Here is a 27,938-nt window from a genome sequence, read left to right on the forward strand (position 1 = left end):
GAAGATCAGTCACCATTGCCAAACATAATATATTAACATAGAAAATAAAGAATAGAGGGGAAAAAAGAAACAATGAACATAACACACAAATAAATAAAAACATAAGTAAAATAAAATAAAGGAACATAGAAAAAATCTAAATAGTTAAGTTAGGGGTACTCATGAAGTTTGTATTTCTGAACAAAACTAAGCAATTTCAAGCCATTCTTCTTTTTCATATAATGAAGTGATTGAAAGTAAAAACAGAGCTCTTTATTAAATGTTATAAAAAGTGGTTTGGTCTTCAAAACTTGACCTCACCAAGATGGCGGTGCTCTCCTCCCATGAGGAACCACGTGATGTCTCCTCTAGTGATATAACTCATTGGAAGGACCCTGAAGGACCCCGAGAACATCTGGCAACCCGAGAACATCCGGTACCCACACCGGCAATGTTTTGAAATATTGGTATAAATATCTTTGATCCATGGAATTAGATAAAAGGATTTGGTAATCCGGATCACTTTAATTCTGATCCTACATTTTAAAATACTAGGGATAGTACCTCATTTTGCAAACTGTCACTTTTTTTTTCAGAGAGATTATTAAAAGTTTCAATATAAGCTGGTTCAGTAACTGTAGCAGTGTTGAAGAATACAGCTACATGTTTAGTAAAACCATATATTTATATAATGTAAATGTACAGGAAAGATTTAGCTAAAATGTCTAATCAATCGTTTTTAAACAGAACACAAAACAAATGGCAGCTGTAATTAATGTGTTTGATGCAGAATTGTCTGAGAGTGGTCTTAGAGTGGTGAGGTAGTAGAAATTTTTTGTTTGAAAAGAAATGCATAGCCACTGAGGTTTACTCTTATCAGGAGGGATAAGATGTTGTTTAAAAGATTCAAATCCTCATATTTTCCTTCATTCCTTCAGAATAAAATTTTTCAAAATAAAATCATTTAAACTTGTAGAAATGATCACATTTATTATCTCAATATGAACCCCTCCAGCGCAGTAAAAACCCATCTTTCACAGTCCTCCCTCATTCTCTTTCTCATTGTAGGTGTGGAACTCTTGGCACTTATTGTGCTGAATCATGTGAATATCAAACAATGACTGGCTGGACAAAACTGACAACTAATGAAATAACTCTGTGGGAGTGTGACGATGACCCCCTCATATTGGTTTTTGTGGGGCCTATGGCTGGTTGATCTGCTCTCATGTTTGGACGCTGCAGGCCCTGTTGGCAAAGTTTCCACCCCTGGGCGTGCAGTATAAATTAGGCTCATCATGCCAACACAAGCACACTGGCACAGACAGGTAACGGCAAGGATTCATGGCTGTTGTGGCAAAATATTTCAATTTTTTTTTCTATTTTTTAGGTGTTCAGGTTCATTGTGGCTGTCCTCTGTGTTTATTATCTGGAGACTCTGTTTGTTGATGTGTAGTAATGTGTGCTCATGATGTTGTGCCTTTTCTGATAGAATCAAAGATTGAACCTCTTCATAAATATCCATCCAAAAATAACAGATGAACTTTTTTGCGTCATGAAAACACTAACTAGCGTTTGATATCAACTGCTCAGTATCCCTAGATTAAGTCAGAAATTTCTTTGATTTACTTTACAGTTTTATCCTTGCAAATCCATTCGCTATGGCCACAGACCATCCAATCCCTGCATCCAAGCAGCAGCAGCCCGGTACCAGTGCTTTTAAGGTGAGTAGAAATCCTTTAGAGATCAAAAAAGTTATAAAATAAAAAAGTTTTAGAGGTAGTATTTTTCAATACTTTTATCACTAGTTCATCAGTTTGATCTTTTTTTTCCTCCGTGAACACAGCTGTTCATCTATGAGCAGGAAAACTTCCAAGGACGCTGCCATGAGCTGACTGGTCCCTGTAACAACCTCCAGGAAGCAGGCATGGAGAAAGTGGGCTCCATACTGGTGCTGTGTGGGCTGTGAGTGTGGGCTAGATAGAAAAATAGATGATTAACTAAGACAACAAAAGCATGGGCTTAACATATTTGTAGGGGGTTGACTAAAGGAATGGAGAAGCTAATTGAAGTTGAATGCCTTTTCACCTGTGTGAACCATGTCTTCCTTGTCAGATGGGTGGGATATGTACAGACCAGCTGTAAGGGAGAGCAGTATGTGTTTGAGAAGGGGGAGTATCCTCGCTGGGATTCCTGGACCAACAGCAGGCGTAGTGACACCATTCTTTCATTCTGCCCAATTAAAGTGGTACAAAAAAAAAACCTTTTATAACTCAATCCATAAAAGATGAATCTATCTGCTTTTAAATATGTCATCTATTGTTTGTTTGTTTGTTTGTTTTTTGTATTTTAGGACAGCCAGGAGCACAAGATTGTCCTTTACGAAAACCCTGGCTTTGCAGGAAAGAAGATAGAAATTATTGATGATGATGTTCCCAGCTTCCATGCTCATGGCTACCAAGAGAAGGTCTCCTCTGTTAGGGTACAGAGCGGCAAGTAAGTACCTCCTACGAAAGCATGTCTCTTGCCAACCATCATTTCACCTCTAAAATCTACTTTCCCTCTCGGCTGTGCTCCTGCTGCACCAGCTGGGTGGGCTATCAGTATCCAGGATACAGGGGCTATCAGTACTTGTTTGAGAAGGGGGAGTACAAGGACAGCTCAGAGTTTGGATCCCAGATTCCCCAGATCCAGTCTGTGCGGCGGATCAAAGACATGCAGTGGCATCAGAGAGGGGCATTTCACCCAGTAAACTAAGCATGTGACTGATTTGGGTCATGAATCCTAACCTCAGCGACCTTGACCTCTTCCAGCTGCTATTCCTTGCCTTTCAATTACATAATACTGCATTTTGATATCTATTGCAGCTGTTGCAGTAGTGAGATTCTGTTCTAAGCTGTCAAGCATACTAATAAATGAGTGTTGCCCTAAGACTTTGTGCTTTATTACTTTTATTCTGATCTTTTTATTATTATTAACTGTTTTGAGGTGACTATTAAAAGCATGCGCAGTGGCAAATTCCGAACAGTAGGGTGCGCTGCAAGCAGAATACACTTCCTGTTTTCCGCTGAGGAGGAAGTGTTCTGAAAACAGGATTTATTGAAAGTCTGCGCTTCCACTACAAAAGTATGGATATTCTTATATTTTAAGAAGCGATTTCCCTTTTTAAAATACCCAAAAGAAACACATGTTGTTTGAATAATGGTAATACATAATTATTTCATGTCAAATTTACTAATTCGTTTGTCGTAGCTTGCTAGCTTACCTAACTTTTGTCCATCAGATCATGTGGTGCTCTACAGTACCTAACCTACTACGGTACGACGAGTCATTTGGTGTTGTTTTGCTTCTCAAATATTTAAAACAATTACAGTAGGAATGACTTTTTTGTATTTATCGTATCCTTAATTATATGCTCCAGGTATTACTTGTTTGTTTAGTAGTCAGGTCGGTTTTCTGGTGTGCAGTGCAGAGTTAAGGAACTGGTGGGGTTAATGAATGTAAACTTTTGGTTAAAAATAAGTTGGAAGATACTACTATTTAGAAAAGTTTTAATAAACTTAATAGTAATGTAATGTGGGACGAAAAACAATTTAACCCGAGTGTTCGTGTTCCAAACTTAATTTATAATTATTATTATGAAAAACCTAAATCTGAATTTGACTTTGTCATCATTGTTATGACATTTAAGAAATTTCACCTTCGTGAGAGCAATTCATATTTACAATATTGAATAATGCTTGAAATCTAATAGCTGATTCTAATTAAGTTAACTAGATTTACCTTTGTATTCCACCTATGAAGTATATTTGCTATGTTTTTGGTGGATTGATTACTCTATATTGTCCCTTCTTGTGACTGTGAGTATGAATGGGTGTGTGATTTGTGTGGCCCCGAAACAGCAGGCTGGCGACCTGTCCAACGTGTACCCCGTCCTAGGGTTAGGCTCTAGGAGCCCTGTTATCCCAAAAGGGATCACTAAGAAAATGAAGGGATAGTTTTCCTTTATTCAGCTAGATTTAGACAAAACATAAAATGGGTTGAATATGGATTTTTGTACATTTAATTTATTATGTTTTATTTATAAATATTTTCAGGGACTTCTAGCAGAAACAGTTAAAGATAGTTGTCAGAGTATGAAAGTGGTCACAAAGAATGCAACTATTGACATTTAGTAAGCATAAAAATAAATAAAAGCAACCCAATATAAAAAAATAATTAATTTCTATAGTATACCTTAAATAAAGAGTACTGTAGTCTTGAGTTATTTGATTGTCCCTAAGCCTGTGAGTATTATGTTTTAAAAGTATGCTTTTGACTTGGAAACAATTTTTAAAGTGTAAAAATTATTCATTCAATTTTTTCATTTCATTCAAATGAATGAAGTATGGATGAATGAATGAATGAATGTAATAATTATTTTGTTTTTCCCGTATTCCACAGCTAAGATGCCTGTTTCCTGCAGCAGCTGCGTTGAGAAGCGAGCCATGTTGAAACGCCCCAAAACTGGCCACTCGCTCTGCAAGGAGTGTTTCTTTATGGCCTTTGAGGAGGAGGTACATCAGACCATAGTCAATGCAAGTCTCTTCAAATCTGGTGAAACTGTAGCAATCGCTGCCTCTGGAGGAAAAGATTCCACTGTTCTTGCACATGTCATGAAGGTCCTGAATGAGCGATACAACTATGGTCTTGAGCTTATGCTCATCTCAGTGGATGAGGGGATCACAGGTTACAGGGACGACTCTTTGGAGACAGTGAAGAGGAATCAGCAGCAGTATGAGCTTCCCCTGAAGATTGTGTCGTATGAAGAACTGTATGGCTGGACTATGGATGCTATAGTAAAGCAGGTGGGACGGAAAAATAACTGCACGTTCTGTGGGGTGTTCAGAAGACAGGCGCTGGACAGGGGAGCCCTCATGCTGAAAGTTGATAAGATATGTACAGGTATGTGTCAAATATTACAAAAGTGTGAATACATTAACAGTTTTAACTTTCTGTTTAAGAAAAATATTTTCTTGCCCAGGTCATAACGCTGATGATGTAGCAGAGACCGTTTTGATGAACGTCCTGCGAGGGGACATTGCACGTCTGCGACGCTGCACTACAATTTCCACAGCCAGTGAGGGTGAAGGTGTTGTGCCACGTTGCAAGCCTCTCAAATATGCTTATGAGAAAGAGATTGTTCTGTATGCCTATTTTAAGAAGTTGGACTACTTTTCCACTGAATGCATCTATTCTCCAAATGCTTATCGTGGACATGCAAGAACCTTTCTGAAGGATCTAGAAAGTATAAGGCCCAGCTCCATTGTAGATATCATCCACTCTGGTGAGAACTTGTCTGTGCGGGAGGGGGTGAAGATGCCTGTCCAGGGAACTTGCAGCCGCTGTGGCTACATCTCGAGCCAGGCACTGTGCAAGTCATGTGTTCTGCTGGAGGGACTGAATCGAGGCCTGCCAAAGCTGGGAATAGGCAAGCACCACAGACTGCATGGGAAGATCCTGTCCCAGCAGCCCCTGACTGAGAAGGAGGAGAGAAAACTAAAATCAGTTGAATCTTAACTTTTAACAATTTAAGCTTTTTTTTTTAAATGTAAACTTAAGTTATGCCCACAACCTGTGTTTGCAACATGGAAAAATCTGATGACTAGTTGGAGAAGGGAGGAAATAGAACTTTTCTTTTTAAATGTCACTGGCATTCTGATTATTACGAATAAAAAAATGTTTTTACAGAAATGTGTGACCCACTTGTTTTTCATGTACTTTTCCTTTAAATCGTTTTACCTGGCCCCACAAGTAGTTATCACAGAGATCGCGTTAAGTCTTAGACACATCATTTGAAATGAACCGGCTGAATTTTTATAGTAGGATCTGTGCTGTTATATCTTTATATTCATTTTAATGTTTTGTAATGTATGTAGTCTATTTTTTCATGTAGGTATTTTAATTTTTATTGTCTTTTTATTTGCATTTGTCTTGTATGTCCTTTTTATTGATATTTTCAATTGTTCTTTTTAGCTTTTATGGTCGACATTTTTCAAATCTGTTTCGGGGAAAACAGAAGCGGAATAGCCGCTGGTCTAATTCTGGCTCATTGTGGTGATGCTTTTAATGTGCATCATTCATCTGTCCCTGAGAAATAAAAAAAATTGAATTTAACTTTTAAAGGACACACTGAAACAGAACCACAGATGAATTTTTGTGCCTTATGACTTCCTTTTTCCTTCTTTTTTTAACTAAAAGCTTGCCAGAAAAATTATTTAGTAATATAGCGACCCCTGCTGATCGGTTGGTGCCATGAGAAAAAAGGATTTTATCTCCCCACCGATTGGACCAAAACTTTTCATCATTCTCATTAGAGTGAGTTTCTTGTAAACGACAACATTGAACTTTTTGGCTTTTGCAAAACAAGAAAAGTGATTTTTCTTTTAACAGAATCCCTAATACCCCTAGTATTTAGTGAAATGAAAGACCACACAGAATTTAAAGACATAAATAAAAAACAAAAAAGGAAGTAAACAAAAAGAGAGCTTCTTTAGGATTAAAGAAGCTGGTGTCTTTAATTAAAGGTTAGCTGCGCCCCTAACTCCGGAGCTGCTGGAGCTTATCCCAGCCACTTGTGGGTGAAGGCAGGGGATGCCCTGGACAGGTCATCAGTTTTTCGCAGGGTAGAATGTCCACATCACATACCCATTCACTCTCACAGTCACACCTATGGACAATTTAGAGTTGCCAATTAACCTGAAGCATGCTTTTGGACGGTGGGAAGTAACAGAATATTCTGTCAGTTAAAATGATAAAGAAAATGGTATTTGACATTTCATTTTCAAAAGGTTCTATGTGTAGCTAAATTCATTTAGAAATGTCTAATTTGACAATTAAAATGAATTAACAGGAATGCTTTTTAATTTTCAAAATGAAGCTGCATTTTTTGACTCAAAATTAAAATGAAAAAGCATTACTTTTAGAATGCTTTTTCCTTTTCTTTTTCAACACTGCTTATTCTGTCACTTAATTCAAATGATAATGAAAATGGTATTTGACATTTCATTTTCAAAAAGTTATCTGGTATATGTGTAGCAAAATTCATTTAGAAATGTCTAATTTGACAATTGAAATGAATTAACAGAAATGCTTTTTAATTTTCAAAATGTAACTGCATCAAATGACTCAAAATTAAAATGAAAAAGCAATACTTCAAAATGCTTTTTCATTTTATACTTTAAAACTGCTTATTGTGTGTCATAATTAAAACGAAAATGCAAAGAGGGGATTGCATTTGTGTTGTCACATCCACCCTGCGAAAAGTGTCTCATAATTCAATTCCACTTAGCATTTCCAGAGGGGAGGCGGGGTGATGACGCCATTGCTACCTCTGTGTGTCCGGCTGCTAAGAGGCACAGTCATGTCTAGAAGCAGCTTTGTGTCAGCGGCAGGGGAGATGGCTTTGTGACGTTTGTACTCCCCTGATGATGTACACAGCTTCTCGGGACGGGGAGGCTGGCCAAGATGGCGACCACGACCGCATGTAAGAAACTTCTGTGAGTTCTTAAAACTTGGAATTCGCTGCACAAACTGTTTTTTTCGCCGACCCTTTGCCTTGAAACAACAGAAAAAGGTTTTCCGTGGAGTTTTTTCAAATTAATATTTCGAAATCTAAACTAATAATGATGAAGAAATCAAAAGATATCCGTGGCTCTCTCAACCGCAGCAGCTCTTTGGAAAATATGGAAGTGGATGCTTCTAAGGAAAAACGAAACATCAGAGAGACCCATTCTTATGCATGTCACATGAAGGATGATGAAGAATGCTCTTCAATGCCAAATACACCTATGAAACATCCCCCCCAAGAAGGTGAGAGGAGAAGAAAAGCAAAATAATCCTGAGAAAAGCGCTGCAACTGAGCCGACTTTGTCTGAGCTTCAGTCCACCATCATCAAAGCAGTTACCGAAAAAATTAACGAACGAGCAGACAAAACCGACGAAGCTGTGCATTACAATACTGTCCAAATTGACAATTTGAAGAAGTCGCTTGAGTTTTGCCATCAGGAGGTCATGGACTTGAAAAAACTAAATGAGAGCCTATAAAAGCAATGTGAAGAGCTGGAAAAGAAGGTTGGAGAGATGGAAACCAAAATGAATGATGCAGATCGCTACAGCAGAAGAGTGAATCTACGCCTGTCTGGTGTCCCTGAAAGAAATCCAGAGGATGTCAAAACAAGAGTTCAAGACATTTTTAAAGAGATGTTACCAACCAAAGATTCTGCAGTGGTGGTTTCAGCAATCGACATCGCACACAGAGTTGGAAAGCCCAGTGGGAATGGAACCAATCAACGTCCCCGACCCATAATCATCAGGTTCCTGTCCAGATCGGCCAGAGATCTCCTGTGGAAAAGTTCTAAAAAGAACGTCTATCTACTGGATCATCATCTTCGTCTCCAGGAAGATCTCACATCTGCTGATAAAGAAGCTCGCAGCCGCTTATGGGCAGCAGTGGAGGCAGCCAGGAAGAAAGGAGAGAAAGCCTATTTCATTGGAAACAGGGCTTTCGTAAACGGCAAGGAAATACTACTGAGTTAAGCTGAAATCATGTTGTAATCATGCTGTAATCATGAAGTGCTTCGAGAGACTGGTCCTCCAGCACATCAACGATCACCTCCCCCCAGACCTCGACCCCCACCAGTTTGCATACCGCACAAACCGGTCTACAGAAGATGCCATCGCCTTAGCCCTGCATGCAGCGCTGAGCCACCTGGAGGAGCAGCAGAGCTATGTTCGGATGCTCTTTGTGGACTACAGCTCTGCCTTTAATACAATCATCCCGGACATTCTCATCAGGAAACTGGACACTATAGGCCTGCCCCCCCTCACATGTGCCTGGATAAAGGACTTCCTCACTGACCGGCCCCAGGCAGTGAGGCTGGGCCCCCACCTCTCCCCCACACGCACGCTGAGCACTGGCTCTCCACAGGGCTGTGTGCTGAGCCCCCTCCTGTACTGCCTCTACACCTACGACTGCAGTCCGCAGCACGACAGCAACCTCATCGTGAAGTTTGCTGATGACACCACAGTTGTCGGACTCATCTCAAAGGGAGACGAGGCAGCCTACAGGGAGGAGGTCCTGAAGCTGGCAGCTTGGTGCTCAGACAACAACCTAGCTCTGAACACCAAGAAAACCAAAGAGATCATGGTGGACTTCAGGAGGCACAGCACCGACCCAGCTCCCCTCTACATCAATGGAGAGCGTGTGGAGAGGGTTCACACCTTCCGGTTTCTGGGTGTTGTATTGTCCAACAACATCTCCTGGACAGAGAACATCACAGAGGTCATCAAGAAGGCTCAGCAGAGACTCCACTTTCTGCGGGTCCTCAGGAAGAACAATCTGGACCCCAGCCTGCTGACAACCTTCTACCGCACGTCCATAGAAAGCCTTCTGACGTACTGCATTACAGTGTGGTACGGCAGCTGCACCATGGCGGACAGGGAGAGACTGCAGAGGGTAGTCAAAGCAGCTCAGAGGATCATCGGCTCCCCTCTCCCCTCCATGTCGGACATCTATTCCTCCCGTTGTCTAGGCAGAGCGGGGAAGATCATAAAAGACAGTTCCCACCCTGGCTCTGGACTGTTTGACCTGTTGCCCTCAGGAAGGCGCTACAGGTGCATCAGATCAAGGACAAACCGCCTTAAAAACAGTTTTTTCCCAAAAGCCATAACCATCCTGAACTCCCACATGCACGGTCACTGACAGCTCCACCTCCATGTCTCTCTCTCTCACTATGCGCATCCCATCATGTAAAAACCATCCCAATATGTGCAATACCATCCCATCATGTGCAATACATTAAGTGCAATATATCTCTGCATTCATGGACACAGCAGGTTTCTTCTGTCTGTCATAACTACCTCTCTGCAGAAATTTCTATTGTAGATTTTGTTCTTTTGTAGTTTGTAATTTGTAAATTGTGCCCTTCATTTTGAGAAATTATTTTATTTTATTATTATTATATTATTCTGCGAGTTTTTTCTCTCTTGTATGTTTGCACTGAATAGTGAGCGGCTTTAATTTCACTGCATGTGTGTGTGATGTGAATTGTACATGTGTACAGTGACAATAAAGGCATTCTATTCTATTCTAAATACGTTTGTAAAGGTCAGTATGACGGTATAAACAGACTCAAAGTTTAAGGCATATTGAATATGTGCAGCGGTTCCTGAACAAAACCAGGAAGTTCCTAAGTTAATTTTCTCTTTTTTCTTGTTCTTATAGTTCATGTCATTATCTGTTCTAACTGTGAATGCCAGGGGTATTAGAGACCAACTGAAAAGAAAATGTGTTTTTTTATATTGCCAAAATAAAAATGCAGACTTTTATTTCATTCAAGAGACACACGCTTCTGAAGCAGATAGGGAGTTTTGGAGAAGTCAATGGGGTAAAAATGTCTGGTTTTCTTTTGGTAGCAACAGGTCAGCAGGGGTAATTATTCTACAGGGCAAATTTAAAGGCCGCACTCTTGAGCATTTAATTGACAAAAATGGGAGATGGATTGTTCTTGTAGTGAATTTTGACCAATTTTATTTTATTTGAATTAATACATATGCCTCCAATAATCCAACAAACAACAATACAATCTTTTTAACATTGGAAGAAAAAATTAAGACACTCCTACAAAAATATCCCACCACTGAGATTTTATGGGGAGGAGATTTTAATGCTGTAATGAATGGCCACCTTGATAGATTTCCACCAAGGAAAGAAGACGCAAAAGAGTTGAAAAACATATGTAATAGACTTGATTGACATATGGAGACATAAACATCCTGATAAGAAAATATTTACTTGGAGCAATAAGGACAGATCTCAGTGTTCCCGCATTGATTTTTGGCTAATTTCTAATGACGTAGAAAAACAGTTGATTCCGTTGAGATTATACCCAATGTTTTTTCAGACCACAATACAGTGTCCATTAAAATTAATATGGAAACTGATGCACCCAAATGCAACGTAGACTATTGGAAATTGAATAATTTACTATTAAACAATAAAGAATTTACTGGTGGAGTAGAAAAACTAATTGATAAATACTGGAAACAAGCCTTTACATTAAAAAAATATTCAAATAGTTGGGAGTTAATGAAGTATGAAATAAGATCTTTGGCAATATCATTTGGGAAGAAAATTGCTAAAGCAAAACAAAAAAGAGAGTCAGAACTAATAAGAAAAATAATGATTATCAATGAAAAAACGAATTTATCTGATCTAGAACAAAACTTACTCATTTCTTTGCAATCAGAATTGAATAAAGTGTATGAAGAAAAAGCACGAGGAGCATTTGTTAGATCCAGAAGAAAATGGTTAGAACAAGGTGAAAAATGTACTAAATATTTTTTCAACTTAGAAAAAAGAAATTTCGAAATTTCCTGTCTACGTCAAATTAAAATTGGCAATTCAATAAGTGAAGATACAAAAAAGGTTTCTCAATATGTTGCCAAATTTTATCAGAGACTTTACACCAAAGATTGCTTTAGAGAAGAAGATATTGAATTATTTATTAACAATATTAAAGATAAGATTGGAAAAGTCAGTGAAACTTTTGAAAAGACTTGTGACCAGAAAATTAAGACAGAGGAAGTTGAAGACTGTATTAAATCTCTTAAAGATAATAAAAGTCCAGGTAATGATGGACTAACAAGTGAGTTTTATAAATTCTTTATTGCTAAATCTACCCCTTTTCTATCAAATTTATTTGAAGAAGCTTTAGACATTGGTATATTGCCCCCAACTCTCAGACAAGGCCTCATCAAACTCATCCCCAAACCACAAAAAGATAAATTATGCATAGAAAACTGGAGACCAATTAGTCTGTTAAACAATGATGCTAAAATATTCGCTCTTATTTTTGCCAAAAGATTGAAACCAGGACTGGAAAACATAATTGATGAAGAACAATCCGGTTTCATGCCTGGTAGAAATATTGCCAACAACATCAGATTAATACTTGACATGATTGATTATAATGAATATATTAAAGATGATAGTTTTATCTTATTTGTTGACTCCTACAAGGCATTTGACACAATTAGTCACAGTTTTATGATTCGAGTTATTAAAGAATTTGGATTTGGAAAAAGATTTTTAAAGGCAATTGAGGTTCTATACAATGGATGCAACAGCTCCATTAAACTGGCACATGGCACAACTCCCAGATTTGACATTAACAGAGGAATCCGGCAGGGATGTCCTCTCAGCCCTTTTCTCTTTTTACTAGTTGCTCAGGTTATGGCCCTTCATTTAAAAAAATGTCCATTTCGTGGTATTACAGCTTTGGGGAGAGAATTTAAACTCTCTCAACTAGCAGATGACACAACAATTTTTTTGGCCAATAAACATGAAATAACAAATGCAATTAAAGGAATCAAGGACTTTTCTGGAGTCTCTGGTTTAGAAATGAACCTTAACAAATCTGTCCTGTTTCCACTAAAAGATTGTGATTCACCAGAAATCAACGGTATTCCAGTTAAATCTTCACTTACATATCTTGGTATAATTATTGATAAAAATGAAAAAAATCGCAGTGAAGTTAATTTCAAGCCAATAACTGAACAAATTATCAAAAGATATAACATGTGGTTAATGAGAGATCTTTCTCTGAACGGTAGAATTCTGTTATCTAAAGCTGAGGGAATCTCTAGATCTGTCTATGTGTCTCTGTCTTTAGAAATGCCAAAACACATCTGTAACCTATTAAACAAAACATTATTTGATTTTATTTGGAGGAAAAAATGTCATTACTTAAGGAAAAATGTTTTATGTAACACCAGAAAATATGGGGGCAAGGAAGTATTAACCTTTGAAACTTTAAACAACTCTTTTAAAATAAAGTGGTTAAGTCAGTTATTGAAAGAGGAAGACAATATCTTTATCCTTAATAAAAAACAAAACAATAAATCTTTTGTGAACCAGGCAAAGATAAGTGTTTTTAGTGTCATAACTTTCTCATTACTTGTCTAATCCAAGGAAAGTTGGCATCATTGCAAAGCTAGTCAAAAGAACCTCAAGAAATAAAGTTGATATCAAATTCATTTTTATTTTCTAAATTATTGATTAATCATTATTCAAGATCATTCAGAGGTTTTCTCCAACAAAACCGTATAGGCAAAAGGTTAAAAAAGGATAATACTAAAAACTGTTCTTTCTGTTTTCAATTTGAGGAAACACTGATACATATTTTTTGGACTTGCAGATACACTGAAATAATTTGGGACAGATTAAAAAATCTGTTTAAAAAAAATTATCCACATTTTACGTTAACATAGAAAACATCTTATTTGGTTCCATTAATTATGATAATAAACTTTCATCTCAATTTAATTCAATAAATCTCCTGATTTGGTTGACAAATCAAGTTTTGTATTCAAAAAACTAAATTTAACAATAACACTCCCAATTTCTTTTTCATTTATTGGCCCAAATTAGATTTTTACTTACATTCCATTTCCCCCAGTACAAACAAAAAAGCAATAAAAACATGTTATATTGCTCAGCTTTGTAATATTATATAATTCTGTTTTTGTGTAAGTATACTCCCTGGCGTTTATTTTGAACAATTAATATACAGTTTTTTGTTCTTTGTTATTTACTGTATTCCATTTGTGTTTTGAATGAAAGAAAAAAATCTCAAACAGCCTATACTAACTACCGAGTCTTTAAATAAGCACGGCAAAGCTCTGAAGGACGTGCATGTGTGGGAGGTCAGCAAGAAATTCATGTTGCTACAGGTAGGCTTTGGCCTTAGACATTATGCAGTTTTTAAAAATTCTATTCAGTTTTCCAGTATGCATTCACCCATCACCCGCCATGCTTTAACACTGAGCCGTCTAGGGTGACCATGAATCGAACTGGTGAGAAACAGGCCTTTGTTTGAGGCGCCAGCTGCACTCAGTTACTTCTTTAAAATTTATTGCATATACATACATACAGTACAGACCAAAAGTTTGGGCACAGCTTCTCATTCAAAGAGTTTTCATTATTTTCATGACTGTGAATATTATAGATTTACACTGAAGGTATCAAAACTATGAATTAACACGTGGAATTATATACATAACAAAAAAAGTGTGAAACAACTGAAAATATGTCATATTCTAGGTTCTTCAAAGTAGCCACCTTTTGCTTTCAAGGGATTCAAGGAGTATTTATTGCCATTTTCAGTGAACAGAGCAGTTTCACAGAATAGGAATTTGCTGCGGTGCTAATGTGCGACATAAAACACTTAAGAATAGAAAAAACGAACAACAGTAAGCAAAATAAAAAAAATTATAATGGTCAGAACAATAAATAGAAATAAAATTGTGCAAACAGTGCAAACTGAGGATGATCAGGGTGCAGGTAGTGGATTATTAAGTTGTATTACTGCTTTGCACACTTTTGGCATTCTCTTGATGCCAACAGCATTGAGAGATTGGTTAGTATGAAAACTTTAGTCAGCCACCAGTTTTCCCACCTAAAAGATTAGAGAGGTCTGTGATGTCAATCAAAGGTTTACCTAAACGAGCCCCCCCCTCGTTTAGGTAAATCTTTAAAAATCTCAATGTGTGATTTTTAAAGATTTTTTTTGCAAACTGCGCGGGAATCGTTTTTGTATTATCTCCGCCGGTCCAATGTCACTAAGCACAATTTTTATTCAGACAGAAACTCTTACAAGAAAGAAAGTACATTTTAAATATCGACCACGAGGTGTCGCATTTGTTCACTGAAAGCGCCACGGATGTACACGTGCCCGTCCTGTGAGTGCCGCGCGTTCACGCGACCAATCCTAACCTAATTTACAGAGCAGCAGTGAAGTTGGTGAAGTTAGAAGACGGGAAAACAAGACTTCGTGAACAGAACGGAAGCTTAACCAGCAAAACTACGGAGGCAGGCACCAACTAAGCAACCCACTATGGACGATTTAGGTAAGTCAATCTTGTTTTTCGTCCTTTAAAAAAATCGTGTTTTCAGTGCTAATGATGAGCGGTCAACACAGAGTGACAACTTTAGTCCTAACTATGAAGCAAAACTGTCCTTCGATTCCAAGTTAAGGAAACTATTCATGTTTACCTCAGGTCTTAGTCATTGCGTGAGTCTAGTAGCGATGTTCATTTTGTCTATTATGAGACAGAACAGTTGCAGACGGATGTAGAAAAAGTTACCCTACTGCACGTTTAATGAAATTTAATGTCCAATCTAAGCATCGCAGCGACTTAGCTAGCTACCGGACATCGCTAGCATGTAGTACCTCTTACTTTTAAACTCTCTCTATGCTTTCTGAGTTTCTCTAGTTGATAACCTCTATCAAAAGCGCTCGCACTTGCTAGCTGTTGTGTGTGTGTGCACGAGCTATTCGCTGACGTTTAGTCACGGAGCATTAACGTTACCTTCTTAACTCTTGCCCCGGGCTACTCTTTTTTTTTTTTAACTTGATGTCAGCAGGCCTCTGTACTTAACTGCAACCGATCGGATTTATAACAAAAATGCAGTCATGTGTATCATGAGTGTTGTCAGTTGTCGGTGGGTTTGTTCGTTGATAGATTGTGGTGTAGCCAGGATCTGGGGGGGGGGGGGGGGGGTATATTCCAAAAGTAAGGTTAAGTGTGTTACCACGGTAAGTTTGAGGCTAAGGAAGCGGATAACCTTTCCGTTCAAAAGACGGAGGTATGTTTCTTTCAGGTTATGTCAAGTTGCCATAGCAACTCATGCTCTAAACATAACCTGGTATGCAGCAGGTTTAGTTGAAGGTTAGTTGGTTTCGGAGAGGTGAAGGAGCATGGCCTGTCCATTTGAAGATGATTTAGTGGATGAAGAAGCTCAGATAATACCTTTTCCACCGTGAGAGGGTGATAAGACCACGTATCGATGTTGTAAGGATACATTTTTTTTTACATTGATCTAACTTAATTATGTGCTTCATTTAAGATAAATCATTTTTTGAGTTCAGTCAACTTAAAAATAACTCGTAGTTATCAGACAGTTATTTTACTTTCATTCAAATTAATTCAGTTAAGTAGGTGTAACTTCTGGTGCTGCTGTTAGATTGGAAGCAAGGAATTGTGGGATACCATTCCCTTTGCCTGTTTTTCATCAAATGTGTTTAGTTGTAGCTGTTTTACTGTGTTTTGCCGAGTTATTTTGTCCTACTATGTTTAATTTTTTCTACACCTTGAGTGAGAGGAAGTGAGAGGATGATGAGCTTATTTAGCACCCCTACTGTTAACAATCAAAAAACTGTAGATAAGTCAGTCATGATAAATGAATGCAAGTTTCGTATTGCAAATCCACACTGCAGCATCCATTTTAATGTTATAAAAATGAGAATATCTGCGGTCTCAATCTTAGACAAATGAGAGTTCAAGAAGTACAATAAATTAAGATGGAAAAACATTTAATTGAATTGGAGTAACATGACATTTAGTTGGATGAATTTGAGTTTTATAAACAATTATTGACTTGGATAGACATAAGAAATTACGTTGAATAATTTTAACTCAATTGCTTGTTACCAATTGAATTAATTCATTTGAGTTGGATAAGTTGAATATATTTACTGATGCAGCTGTATTATTTTTTTTTTGATGGGCTTATACTCTTCATACATTGTCATTAAAATCTCAGACGCCGTCTCACTGGAGTATAGCGCTCTTTTTTCCTCCACGCGTTTGCATGGTGACTCCGGAAATTGGTGATCTATTGAGAATTCCTTTATGTACTTGCCGTGCACGAGCATTAACCCAGGGTTATCAAGTCGAGCGTAATTACGCTAACTCATATCTGGTCTTTTGGAACCAACATACCCAGTGTAAGCAAGTTCAGGCGGACTTCAGCGAAAGTTCAGGGTTAAAATTAGGGTAGTGTGACGATAACCGCATCTACGCACGGTTTTTTTTGGAACGTTTTTTTATTGTTTGAAAGTTCTGCATATGGTGCGTGATTGGAACAAGATGGCTGCATTGGGATTGGGTCCAGCCGGGTCCCACGGGACCCAACGCAAATCTCGCGGGAGCGGGCGGCTTGAATTTAGCTGCGGGCAGGAATGGGTGGCTAAAAAAAACACCACGGGATATGGAAATTGCCTTGCGACATGATGGAGAAGATGTCAATAGATGATGTCGAAAATAACCTCAAACAAGGTATTTACAGCAGCGGTCCCCAATCCCCGGGCCGTGGACCGGTACCAGTCCGTGGGTCATTTGGTACCGGGCCGCACAGAAAGAATAAATAACTTGCATGACTTCCGTTTTATTTATTTCAGAATCTGAAAGATGTTTTATTTTGAAAAATTGCCCGATTCTCTGTTACATCTGTCTATGTGACTCTTTACACAGGACAATTCGCTCTTCTCGGTCATGTGATAAGTTACAGCTAAAATAAAACCCAGGAGCTAGCAAAATCAATAAAAAAACAAACTTCTTTGGAAAGTTGCTTTGCCAAGGGGAAAAGACCCAGCCAGGAGACAGGAGAGGAGCATTCGACTTTCAAAAAGACAAAGCAACATTTAATAGACAGTATCAGGAGTCCTACTTAAAATACAGCCCTATCCCAATGGGAAATTCCCTCGAAACATTCAGCATTGTGGTGAGTTGGATTTTCCATGCACTCATTTTGAAGGCATGTTTAAACATTAGCATAGCGACCAGAGAGCCTTGCGGGCAGAGACGACGTTGCTCATGTCATAATTCGTGTTTATTGTTGTGTTTAGAAAATACCACAGTTTTCATGCAAGTCATATTACTTTGTTGTATTGTAGTGTCGGTCACGTGCACGTTTGGTCTGCGGTCTGAGTTCCACAGGCTTCAGCCAGGGGTTACTCTCTGAGCTGGCATCACAGGGAATTAAATCAATCCCCTTTGCCTGCTTTGGTCAAAATAGGGTTGAGCTGGGGAGTTTCTTTTTGCCTGTGGGTCCTTTCATCTGGCAGTTATGTTGTTTCACCCTTAGTTATTTCTTCCTGTTGTGTTTACTTCTTTTTAGCACCATGAGTGTGGTAAGGAGAGAGGATGATGACACCTGTGCGATGTACAATGTTTTGAATGTCATAATAAAAGTGCAGAGTACGTCTTCTCATGCGTCTCTGCCTTTATTGTAGCGTTGCTGCAGCGTGTGTCTACCACATATAATATACCGGTCCATGAGAATTTTGCCAGACATCAAACCGGTCCGTGGCACAATAAAGGTTGGGGGCCGCTGATTTACAGCACAGCAGCTAAACAAGGAAAGTCTGACGTTTGGATAAGCTTCTCAATTGTTTTTATTTTACATGCAGGCCAAGGAAACGAAACAAACAACCCCATTAATCTCTTTAATAATATCAATACAAATACGTGTTTTTTTTTCCTGGGGGACGGGAGAAGACACAAAAACAATGCATCTTTATTATTGTGCGGGAATAAATTCACAGTTTTGCGGGTGCGGGCGGGAGTGGACATACATATTGCGGGATCGGGCGAGTGTAACACATACGTTTTGCAGGAGCGGGCGGTAATGGTCAAAAATTTGGGTGCAGGCGGGAGCGGGATGAAGAAAGCAGTCCTGCGCAGGGCTCTAATTGAAACTATAATAAACACATTCATCTTTGCTGATAATTTACTTTTTCTGCTAGTCCTGTGTTCAGACTTCATGGGCTTCTGGCGGAAACCTTTTATTACTGTTCTTCACTCCCTGCAGCTGCGCCCCCCTTCACTCCCTCTTGCGCTGCACGTGCTCCCTCTTCTTACACACATGTGCGTGGTTTCACAAGCACACACACAACCTCATTATACAACAGAAGTTTCCGTCTCGCAAGGAAATAAGACAAATTTACTGCATTTTAATGATTAATTTCCATTGTATTCATTTCCATTACAAGCTGCGTGTGTTAAGTGCGCGACGTGGCCCCCCGCCGGAAGATATTGTGTCTGTAGTCTGTAAAGTATAAACCTCAATTTTTTTTTACAATTATAATACAATTAAATACTCTATTATACAGTGAAAAGAAAGAAAGAACAAACCATATTACAGGCTCAAGCATTTGTTTCACAAATAAAAGTACTTTAGAAACGTTTTTTTCAATAAATAACTTCTGTACTGTACTGTCAAATAATAATTTTAATCATCAATGTGAACAGAAGGCTTCAAATTGATGCTAATCAAATTGGCGGTCGTGGTGGGCGGTGCTAATCTTGGATGCAAATTGGCGGGTAATTGGATTAAACGGGAGAAAATTTAAAATGATTATGAAAAAAATACAAAGTACACTTGGACAAATACTGACTCAGATGTATTTCACTGCTCTTCAGACTGAGTCACTGCATCCTGACTCCGCTCTGCAGTGTTTTCTTCTTTTGAAGCCTGCGGTTTGTTCGGGAGAAGAACATAGTGATAGGTAGTCGTTGTCGCAGGTGCTTTTGTCAGTTCACAGCATTTTGTCGACATTATGGGTTTTAGAGAAACTCGAAATTGGAAGAGAATTTTTGCGTACGTAATGTAAATTTGGCAAGCTGTTTTACGTACGTGTACTTATTAAACTGCAACGTTATTGACGCACAGATGGAGAAGAAGTGGAGTGACTTTTTAGCCAATCAGAATGCAGAACACAATGCACGATGCAAATCCGTGAAGTAGCGAAACCGTGAAAAGTAAACCGCGTTATAGCGAGGGATCACTGTACAGTCACATTTACCAATTCACACACACATTCACACACTACTGGCGGCTCCGCTGCAGAACACTGACGACACACTATAACCACCACCGTCAGTCTCTGTTCTAATTCATCCAAAAGCTGTTCTTTCGGGTTAGGGTCAGGACTCTTTGCAGGCCAGTCAAGTTCATCCACACCAGAATATATCATCTTCATGGACCTTGTTGGAAGACGACGGGGTCCTCTCCAAACTGTTCCCACAACGTTGGGAGCATTGAGTTGTAGAGGATACCAAAATGTTTTGGTATCCTGAAGCATTCAGAGTTCCTTTCACTGGAACTAAGGGGCCAAGCCCAAATCTTGAAAAACAACCACACCATAATTCCCCCTCAACCAAATTTCCCACTTGGCACAGTTCAGTAAAAAATGGAACCGTTCAGATTGCGAGATGGAAAAATGTGACTCCAGAGAACGTGTCCACTGCTTTAGAGTCTAGTGGTGGGTGCTTTACACCACTGCATCCAACGCCTTGCATTGCACTTGGTGACGAGTGGCTTGGATGCAGCTGCTCGGCCATGGAAACCCATTCCATGAAGTTCTCTGGACTGGATTTGTTATGTAGGTGCCATCCTAAGACAATTCCGTGATTCACTGAGCTCCTGAGAGCGGCCCATTCTTTCACAAATGTTTGTAAAAACTATCTCCATGCTGGATTGCTTGATTTTATACACCTGTGGCCAGGCCAAGTGATTAGGACATCTGATTCTGATCATTTGGATGGGTGAACAAATACTTTTGGTAATATAGTGTATATATGTTCTATAACTGCATAATCTGATGTACACTAACTTTTTTAAATCAGCAGAGAAGGACTTCCTTTAGAAGATTGTTAGCACACTCTTTGACAGTTCCACTGAGTCTAATATTTCCAGCAGATTTGTCCAATCAGTTCTTTACAGACACAAACAGGTGACAGCGAGACCTAACATTTTTTTCATTAGTTATGTGATCAAGAGGACATGTCAGTCACTCAGATGTTTACCTCACGGAAAAGCTTCTTGGCTTTTCAGGGCTCCAGACTAACTTTTTTCACTAGGAGCACAGTGGCCCCTAACTGAAAATTTTAGGGGCGCAACCAGAAAATTTAGGGGCGCATACTGTAAATCAACATTCTAATCAAATCTACTAATTTCCACTGTATTACTAATAAATACTTTAATAATAGATGCAGAAATTACAATGTGCTGTTTCTAATTCAGTGTCACATTTTATTCTGCACTTTTGAAGATGCAACAAGAAGGTAAAATGACAGCACCATCGCTGTCATGACAGTACAGATAAGTAAAGAAAACGGATGGAAATTTATCTTTGTGACACCAAATAAGTGCAGCCAAGATGCACAATAAGCGTGTTTGAGATCACCCAGGTGAACTCAACGCTGCGCAGATCACCTGGTGTGTGACATATATTTTTGTTTTTGCTCCAACATCAACTGTCAATCATCACAAAAATATCGCGAGAAAGGGGTGGGAGCAAGGGGCAAACCTACCCGGGCACAGCTGGAAACTGAACTGACTGAAAGCTGCCCTACAGACTACAAAACAATGCATTATGGGACATGTGTCCTGATGGTTTTTGTAGTGGAGTGATTAATTAAAATAATTTAAAATCTTCTTCTTTCTCTTTTGGCTTTTCCCATCAGGGGTCGCCACAGCGAATCATCCTTTTCCACCTCACTCTATCATGAACATCTTCTACCCTAACGTTAGCCAACTTCATGTCCTCTGTTAAGACATCCATATATCTCCTCTTTGGCCGTCCTCTTGCCCTCCGGCCAGGCAGCTCCATCTCCAACATCCTTCTACCAATATATCCACTATCCCTCCTCTGAACATGTCCAAACCATCTCAGTCTGGCTTCTCTGACTTTGTCGCTAACACAGGCAACATGAGCCGTCCCTCTGATGTACTCGTTCCTTATCCTGTCTAACCTGGTCACTCCTAAGGAGAACCTCAACATCTTCATCTCTGCTACCTCCATCTCAGCCTCTTGTCTCTGTCTCACTGCTACCGTCTCTAACCCATAGAGCAGAGCTGGTCTCACCACTGTCTTGTACACCTTTCCTTTGAGTCTTGCTGGCACTCTTCTGTCACACAACACTCCTGACACTTTCCTCCACCCGCTCCAACCTGCCTGCACTCGCCTCTTCACCTCTTTTCCACAATCCCCATCACACTGAACTGTTGACCCCAAGTACTTAAACTCCTGCACCTTCTTCACCTCAGCCCCCTGTAACCTAACGCTTCTACCTTGATCCCTCTCGTTCAGACACATGTATTCTGTCTTACTACGACTGACCTTCATGCCTCTTCTTTCCAGAGCAAACCTCCACCTCTCTAGCTGTTCCTCCACCTGCTCTCTACTCTCACTGCAAATTACAATGTCATCCGCAAACATCATTGTCCAGGGAGATTCCTGTCTTACCTCATCTGTCAGCCTGTCCATCAGCATAGCAAACAAAAAAGGACTCAAAGCTGATCCTTGGTGTAGTCCCACCTCCACCTTGAACTCCTCTGTCTGACCTACAGCACATCTCACCACCGTCATACTTCTCTCATACATGTCCTGAACTACTCTGACATACTTCTCTGCCACTCCAGACAATCTCATACAGTACCACAGCTCCTCCCTCGGCACCCTGTCATACGCCTTCTCTAAATCTACGAACACACAATGCAGCTCCTTCTGACCTTCTCTGTACTTTTCCATCAACATTCTCAAAGCAAAAATGGCATCAGTGGTGCTCTTACGGGGCATGAAACCATACTGCTGCTCACAAATCTCCACCTTCTTCCTAAGCCTGGCTTCCACTACTCTTTCCCACAGCTTCATTGTGTGGCTCATCAACTTTATTCCTCTATAGTTGCTGCAGTTCTGCATGTCACCCTTGTTCTTAAAGATCGGGACCAGAACGCTTCTCCTCCATTCCTCAGGCATCTTCTCACTCTCTAAAATCCTATTGAACAACCTCGTTAGAAATTCCACTGCTGTCTCTCCTAAGCACTTCCATACCTCCACAGGTACGTCATCAGGACCAACGGCCTTTCCGCTCTTCATCCTTTTCAGAGCCTTCCTAACCTCATCCTTTCCAATCTCTGCTACTTCCTGCTCCACAACAACCACATCTTCCTCCCTTCTTTCCCTGTCATTTTCCTCGTTCATCAGCTCCTCAAAATACTCCTTCCATCTTTTCTGTACACTCTCTTGGGTTGTTAGCACCTTTCCATCTCTGTCCTTAATCACCCTTATCTGTTGCACGTCCTTCCCATCTCTGTCTCTCTGTCTGGCTAGCCTGTACAAGTCCTTCTCTCCTTCCTTTGTGTCTAACCTGTCATAAAGCTCATCGTAAGCTTTCTGTTTGGCCTTTGCCACCTCTCTCTTCACTCTACGCTGCGCTTCCTTGTACTCCTGTCTACCTTCCTCAGTCCTTTCTACATCCCACTTCCTTTTAGCCAACCTCTTCCTCTGGACGCATTCCTGTACTTCCTCATTCCACCACCAAGTCTCTTTACCGTCTTTCCTCTTTCCAGATGACACACCTAGCACCTTCCTACCTGTTTCCCTGATAATCTCTGCTGTAGTTTCCCAGTCCTCTGGAAGCTCATCCTGACCACCCAGGACCTGCCTCAACTTCTGCCTAAATTCCTCACAAGTTTCTTCATTCTGTAGCTTCCACCACTTGGTCTTCTTTTCTGTTTTCCCTCTCTTCTTCTTCCTGACCTCCAGAGTCATCTTACACACCACCATGCGGTGCTGTCTGGCTACACTCTCTCCTACTACCACTTTGCAGTCATTAACCTCTCTCAAATGACCTCGTCTACATAGGATGTAGTCCACCTGAGTACTCCTACCTCCACTTCTGTATGTCACTCTATGTTCCTCTCTCTTCAGGAAGTAAGTGTTGACTACAGCCATTTCCATCCTCTTCGCAAAGTCCACCACCATCTGTCCCTCCAGATTCCTTTCCTTCACACCAAACCTGCCCATCACCTCCTCATCACCTCTGTTGCCCTCACCAACATGCCCATTAAAGTCTGCTCCAATAACAACTCTCTCTCCTCTGGGAAAACTCTCTATGACCTCATCCAACTCATTCCAGAATCTCTCCTTCACTTCTAACTCACAGCCAACCTGTGGCGCATACCCACTGACTACATTCACCATCACCCCTTCAATTTCTAACTTTAGGCTCATCATCCTGTCTGAGACTCTTTTCACCTCTAGAACACTGTTTACAAACTCCCCCTTCAGAATCACTCCTACCCCGTTTCTCTTCCTATCAACACCATGATAGAAAAGTTTGTATCCTCCTCCAATACTACGTGCCTTGCTGCCCTTCCACCTTGTCTCCTGCACACACAGTACATCTACCTTCCTTCTCTCCATCATGTCTGCCAGCTCTCTGCCTTTCCCTGTCATTGTGCCAACGTTAAGAGTCCCTATTCTCAAACCTATGTTCCTGCCTTTTCCCTTCTCTCTCTGGCAACGGACCCTTCTGCCTCCCCTCTTTCTTCCACCAACAGTAGTCAAATTTCCACCGACACCCTGTAGGTTAACAGCATCGGTGGCGGTCGTTGTTAACCCGGGCCTCGACCGATCCGGTATGTCTAAAGTGTTGTGGATGATTCGCATGGTTATTTTGGCAATTTTTACGCCGGATGCCCTTCCTGACGCAACCCTCTCTATTTATCCGGGCTTGGGACCGGCACAGAAGTTACTGGCTTGCAACCCCTGTGGCTAGATTAATTAAAATAATTTAAAATACCAATTCATTAAAAAAGGCTACATACATCACAAAACATTAAAATAATCATAAAATATGTAATAACACAGATCATACTAAGGGGGAGAAGAATATTGAAACTAAATTGAATGTTAAGGACAACTCCAATTTCCTGTCCTCCTTCAGTCTTGCTGCAGATTCGCTTTCATCTCACAGCCCCCCCACCTGGTGTCCCCAACGATCCAGGCGAGCCGCCGGTTCATCTCAAACACGTCTATCGTTGCATTTTCCCCACGTATTTTCAGTGTGTCTAAAACTAATGTTGTTTTTGCTCGAGCGTGTTTAAAGTTCAAGCCCCGTTAGCTGTCACGCATGTAGGTGTGGGACATTTATTCTCCTCAGCTGACCCGACTCCCGCGGGAGCGATGAGCTGCCGTAATAACAGCCGCGCATAAACCGTCTGATACGCCGCCGTAACCGTCACCAAAACCTAAACCTTCCTCCGGGTCTGTGCGGCCCAGAGAAAAGTTCAGCACGGACTGCATGTATTTAGAAAATTACGAGCGAATAGATACGTTCTAAAGGAAAGTAAGGAACTCCTTAATGTGGTTCAGGGAGGGGGCTGTCAGGTGTCCTGCTTTCGAACCCTGTCATTGTCACGCCCCCAAGAGTCATATACCCCACTGTGATTGGTTGGTCAGCTCCGCGCACGACAATGAAAAAGTGTCATTCATACAAACTGGCGGGCTGCAGTAACATTAAACCTTCATATTAAACATTAAACCTTCAAAATATCATCTTGGGGGCCGCAAATAGCCTGCGGGCCGCGAGTTTGAGACCCCTGCTGTACACTCTGGCACTGGTACACTAGCTGCAGGTCGGAAGAACGAATCAATAGTTCGCTTGCCCATAGTTCAGACGCACATATCAGGTTGTGATATTTGTCTCAGTTTCCTTCCCACAGATGTTTACGCGCACTCGATTATCTCTAGGCCCCTCCCCTTACACGCATTTTAGCCACTTACAGTGGCTTTCCCTATTCTTCTCACACGCAGTGGCCGCCTCACAGACAGGTATCACGCGAGAGTGTACGTTTTCGCGTTTCATGAGTATGTGCGCGAGTGTGTGTGTCTGCCTGCGTCCGTGTGGGCTTGCGTCTCATTGATTATTTCATTGATCATTGACGTGCCCCTTCCACGTTTAATGTATAAAAAATACGAAGGGTGGGGGAGGCAAATTTACTGGTCGCGCATGTGCGACTGGATGTAAAATTCAGTCCCACACTCTCAAATTTTGGTCGCAAAATGCGACCAATTGCTCGCAGTCTGGAGCCCTGCTTTTTTTGCTTTTGGGTTGCGAATTAGCTTTCTGCGAATTCTTCGTGTTTATGTCAGACAGACAAATCACCGTCTTTCACTCAGCCAAGTTTCATGTTTGCAAGCAATAACTGAGTGTTAAGGAGATAAAACTCCAGAAATATTGACGGTTTTATTCAAATGCAACTTTCAAATTTATTAAGAAAAAGAGCTCCCAGGAGCTTTTCCAAATAAGTACCATAAGCTTTAAAAATGTTCATGAGATAAAAATTGTTAGGTGCTATTAAAATTAAGTCACAAAATACAATAAATGCTTGAGATTTAATTTAATCTTTATATAAAAAGGAAATTGCTGTTTTTCATAGGGGTTTACTATTTGTTGGCTGTTGGAGTTGAGCACACAGTTGCACCGTCTTGCAAACACACATTGTTTCTGGAACTTATAAAGAATAATTTTTTTGTAATTTTTGTCAGACTTGGTCAAAGATATGTCCTATGGTTGCCGTATGGAGTGGGCCCCCCTTCTTTCGGTTTTATTTGCACCTTAGACATGTAGGGTTCTTGGTAGAGGGGTTGCTTGGACATCACTGCCAGCAAGCAGCAGTTGTCCTCCTAGCACCCTACCCTCCAATTTTAACCTCACCCTAGACATTCAGGGCCCCTTGGTGGGGAGGGTGAGGGGACATCACTGTGAGTAACCAGGAGATGTCCCCTTAGTGCCCTACCCGTCAATTTTAACTGCTCCCCCTTAGTACACACACCCCTCCCCCCTCAATATATACATTCCAACATAAATACACACACATGCACACACACACCCTCTCAAACACACATACACGCACACACATTTTGCAAGGAAGGTGGGACCTATGACCATCTGTCCCCTACCCCTTCCCCGGTGGGGGGTGCGGGCCCCTTGGCAACGGCGGCCGTGTCCCCTGGGTGCCTGCTTCCTGGGCCCGGCGGTTCTCTCTCCGCGCTGTGGGGGGGTATACATCACACCTGAGCCGGGGGTGTTCGTGTCCCTGGGGGGTGGGTCCTGGTCCTTGCCCCTGAGCGCTGGGCCCCGCCAAATTTCCAACTGTGGCCGAGCCTGGTCGGGCCATATATACAACACCACTTGTGGGCCCCCTTTTTTCCCCGGGGTTCCCCCCTCCTGGGAGGGGGCGGCGGGCCCCTGCCTTGCTCCTCCCTGGACCAACCGTGGGCCGGGTGGGTGGCTGCCTGGAGTGCGGAGCGGGTCTCCCTTGGGGGGTCCTGGCTCGTACCTGGGGTTGGGGCGGGGGGATGCCCGGAACTCCTGGGTGGTGATGGGGTGCTCGTCTGGGGCTGTGGGCGTCCTTCTCCGGAAGGGCCCTGCGTTGGGCTCTCCCGGCGCGGCGGGGGGGCTGCTCTCCTGGTTGGGCTGGGGCGGCGCTCTCTTTCCCTCCATGCCTCCCTGCTCTCTGGCTCTGGGGGCCTCGCGGCGGTCCTGCTGGCCCTGGCCTGGGTGGCGGTCTTGGTCGCCCGAGGGGCGGTTGTTCCCTGCCTGTTCCCGTGTGGTGTTGGGGGGATTCCGGCTGCCGCTGTTGCTGCGGCGGGGGTCTTGGGGTGGGGATGGCTGGGCACTCTCCCTCCTTCTTTTCACGTTCCACCATCCATTTTAGAAGAACATAAACACTCACCTGAGCACAGGTGTTAGCTCACCTTTGCACTAACAGTTTGCATGGTTTAATGACTGAAATATTTCACACTAGTTGGTTTTAAGGCATAAGTATGCGTGTGAACACTATCTGTTTTGTGTTCATGTCGACATGTGGACATTTTTGCAGCTAACAGGTGTGTTGATAACATTTGAGTGTGTGTGTGGACAGGCCCCGCCCTTTTTGTACTACATTTGAACCTTACCGTAACGATAAACAACCAGTAAACTTGTTGCTTTATGCTGCTTCATGGTCTTATCCCCCTCCCCTCCTATTATCACCCTCCTACCCCCCTCTCTCTCTAACATCCCTCCCTTTTCTTCCCTTCTTTCCTTTTCCGTCCGGTCCAACACCCAAGATTTTCAAACATGGTTGAAATTAATAAAGTTTGGCCTCAATTACAAAAGGGGTTTATTCAGACATACCTCTGGTTTGTATGAAGATTAATAACCCCTATTGTTAAAGTAAAATATGTCCAACACAAGAGGCCCTCAGCTCTCATCTGTCTGCCCAGCTGTTGGACAGGACAAGT

At 41.2% G+C, this 27,938-nt stretch overlaps 3 protein-coding genes across 7 annotated transcripts in view; all 3 read left to right on the forward strand.

Annotated features, from left to right (window-relative positions):
• The first annotated feature begins 1,203 nt into the window (after positions 1–1,203).
• On the forward strand, positions 1,204–2,909 carry LOC101166967 (beta-crystallin B2). The gene is made up of 6 exons (XM_004072558.4): positions 1,204–1,304; positions 1,613–1,700; positions 1,823–1,941; positions 2,092–2,224; positions 2,330–2,472; positions 2,565–2,909. Exons 2-6 carry the CDS (start codon positions 1,638–1,640, stop codon positions 2,731–2,733), a joined length of 627 nt encoding a protein of 208 aa, XP_004072606.1. The 5' UTR covers positions 1,204–1,304; positions 1,613–1,637; the 3' UTR covers positions 2,734–2,909.
• Positions 2,910–2,994: 85 nt separating this feature from the next.
• ctu1 (cytosolic thiouridylase subunit 1) lies at positions 2,995–5,709 on the forward strand. Of its 3 annotated transcripts, none has more exons than XM_004072560.3 (3): positions 2,995–3,102; positions 4,420–4,920; positions 5,000–5,709. In XM_004072560.3, the coding sequence occupies exons 2-3, from the start codon at positions 4,425–4,427 to the stop codon at positions 5,533–5,535; spliced, it is 1,032 nt and encodes a 343-aa protein (XP_004072608.1). In that variant the 5' UTR covers positions 2,995–3,102; positions 4,420–4,424; the 3' UTR covers positions 5,536–5,709. The 3 variants fall into 3 exon arrangements, with proteins under 3 accessions (XP_004072608.1, XP_004072609.1, XP_004072607.1); XM_004072561.4 differs by having other exon boundaries at positions 3,060–3,180; XM_004072559.4 differs by having other exon boundaries at positions 3,062–3,294.
• A 9,050-nt stretch (positions 5,710–14,759) lies between these two features.
• LOC101171750 (paxillin) overlaps positions 14,760–27,938 on the forward strand; it is a 46,132-nt gene continuing 32,953 nt past the window's right edge. For all 3 annotated transcript variants that reach the window (XM_020706164.2, XM_020706166.2, XM_020706165.2), the window contains exon 1: positions 14,760–14,925. In XM_020706164.2, coding sequence (XP_020561823.1) covers positions 14,913–14,925 — 13 coding nt within the window. In that variant the 5' untranslated portion in view covers positions 14,760–14,912. The remainder of the gene's footprint in view (positions 14,926–27,938) is intronic.

The sequence above is a fragment of the Oryzias latipes genome, chromosome 9 (assembly GCF_002234675.1).
Source record: "Oryzias latipes chromosome 9, ASM223467v1".
Lineage (NCBI taxonomy): Eukaryota > Metazoa > Chordata > Actinopteri > Beloniformes > Adrianichthyidae > Oryzias > Oryzias latipes.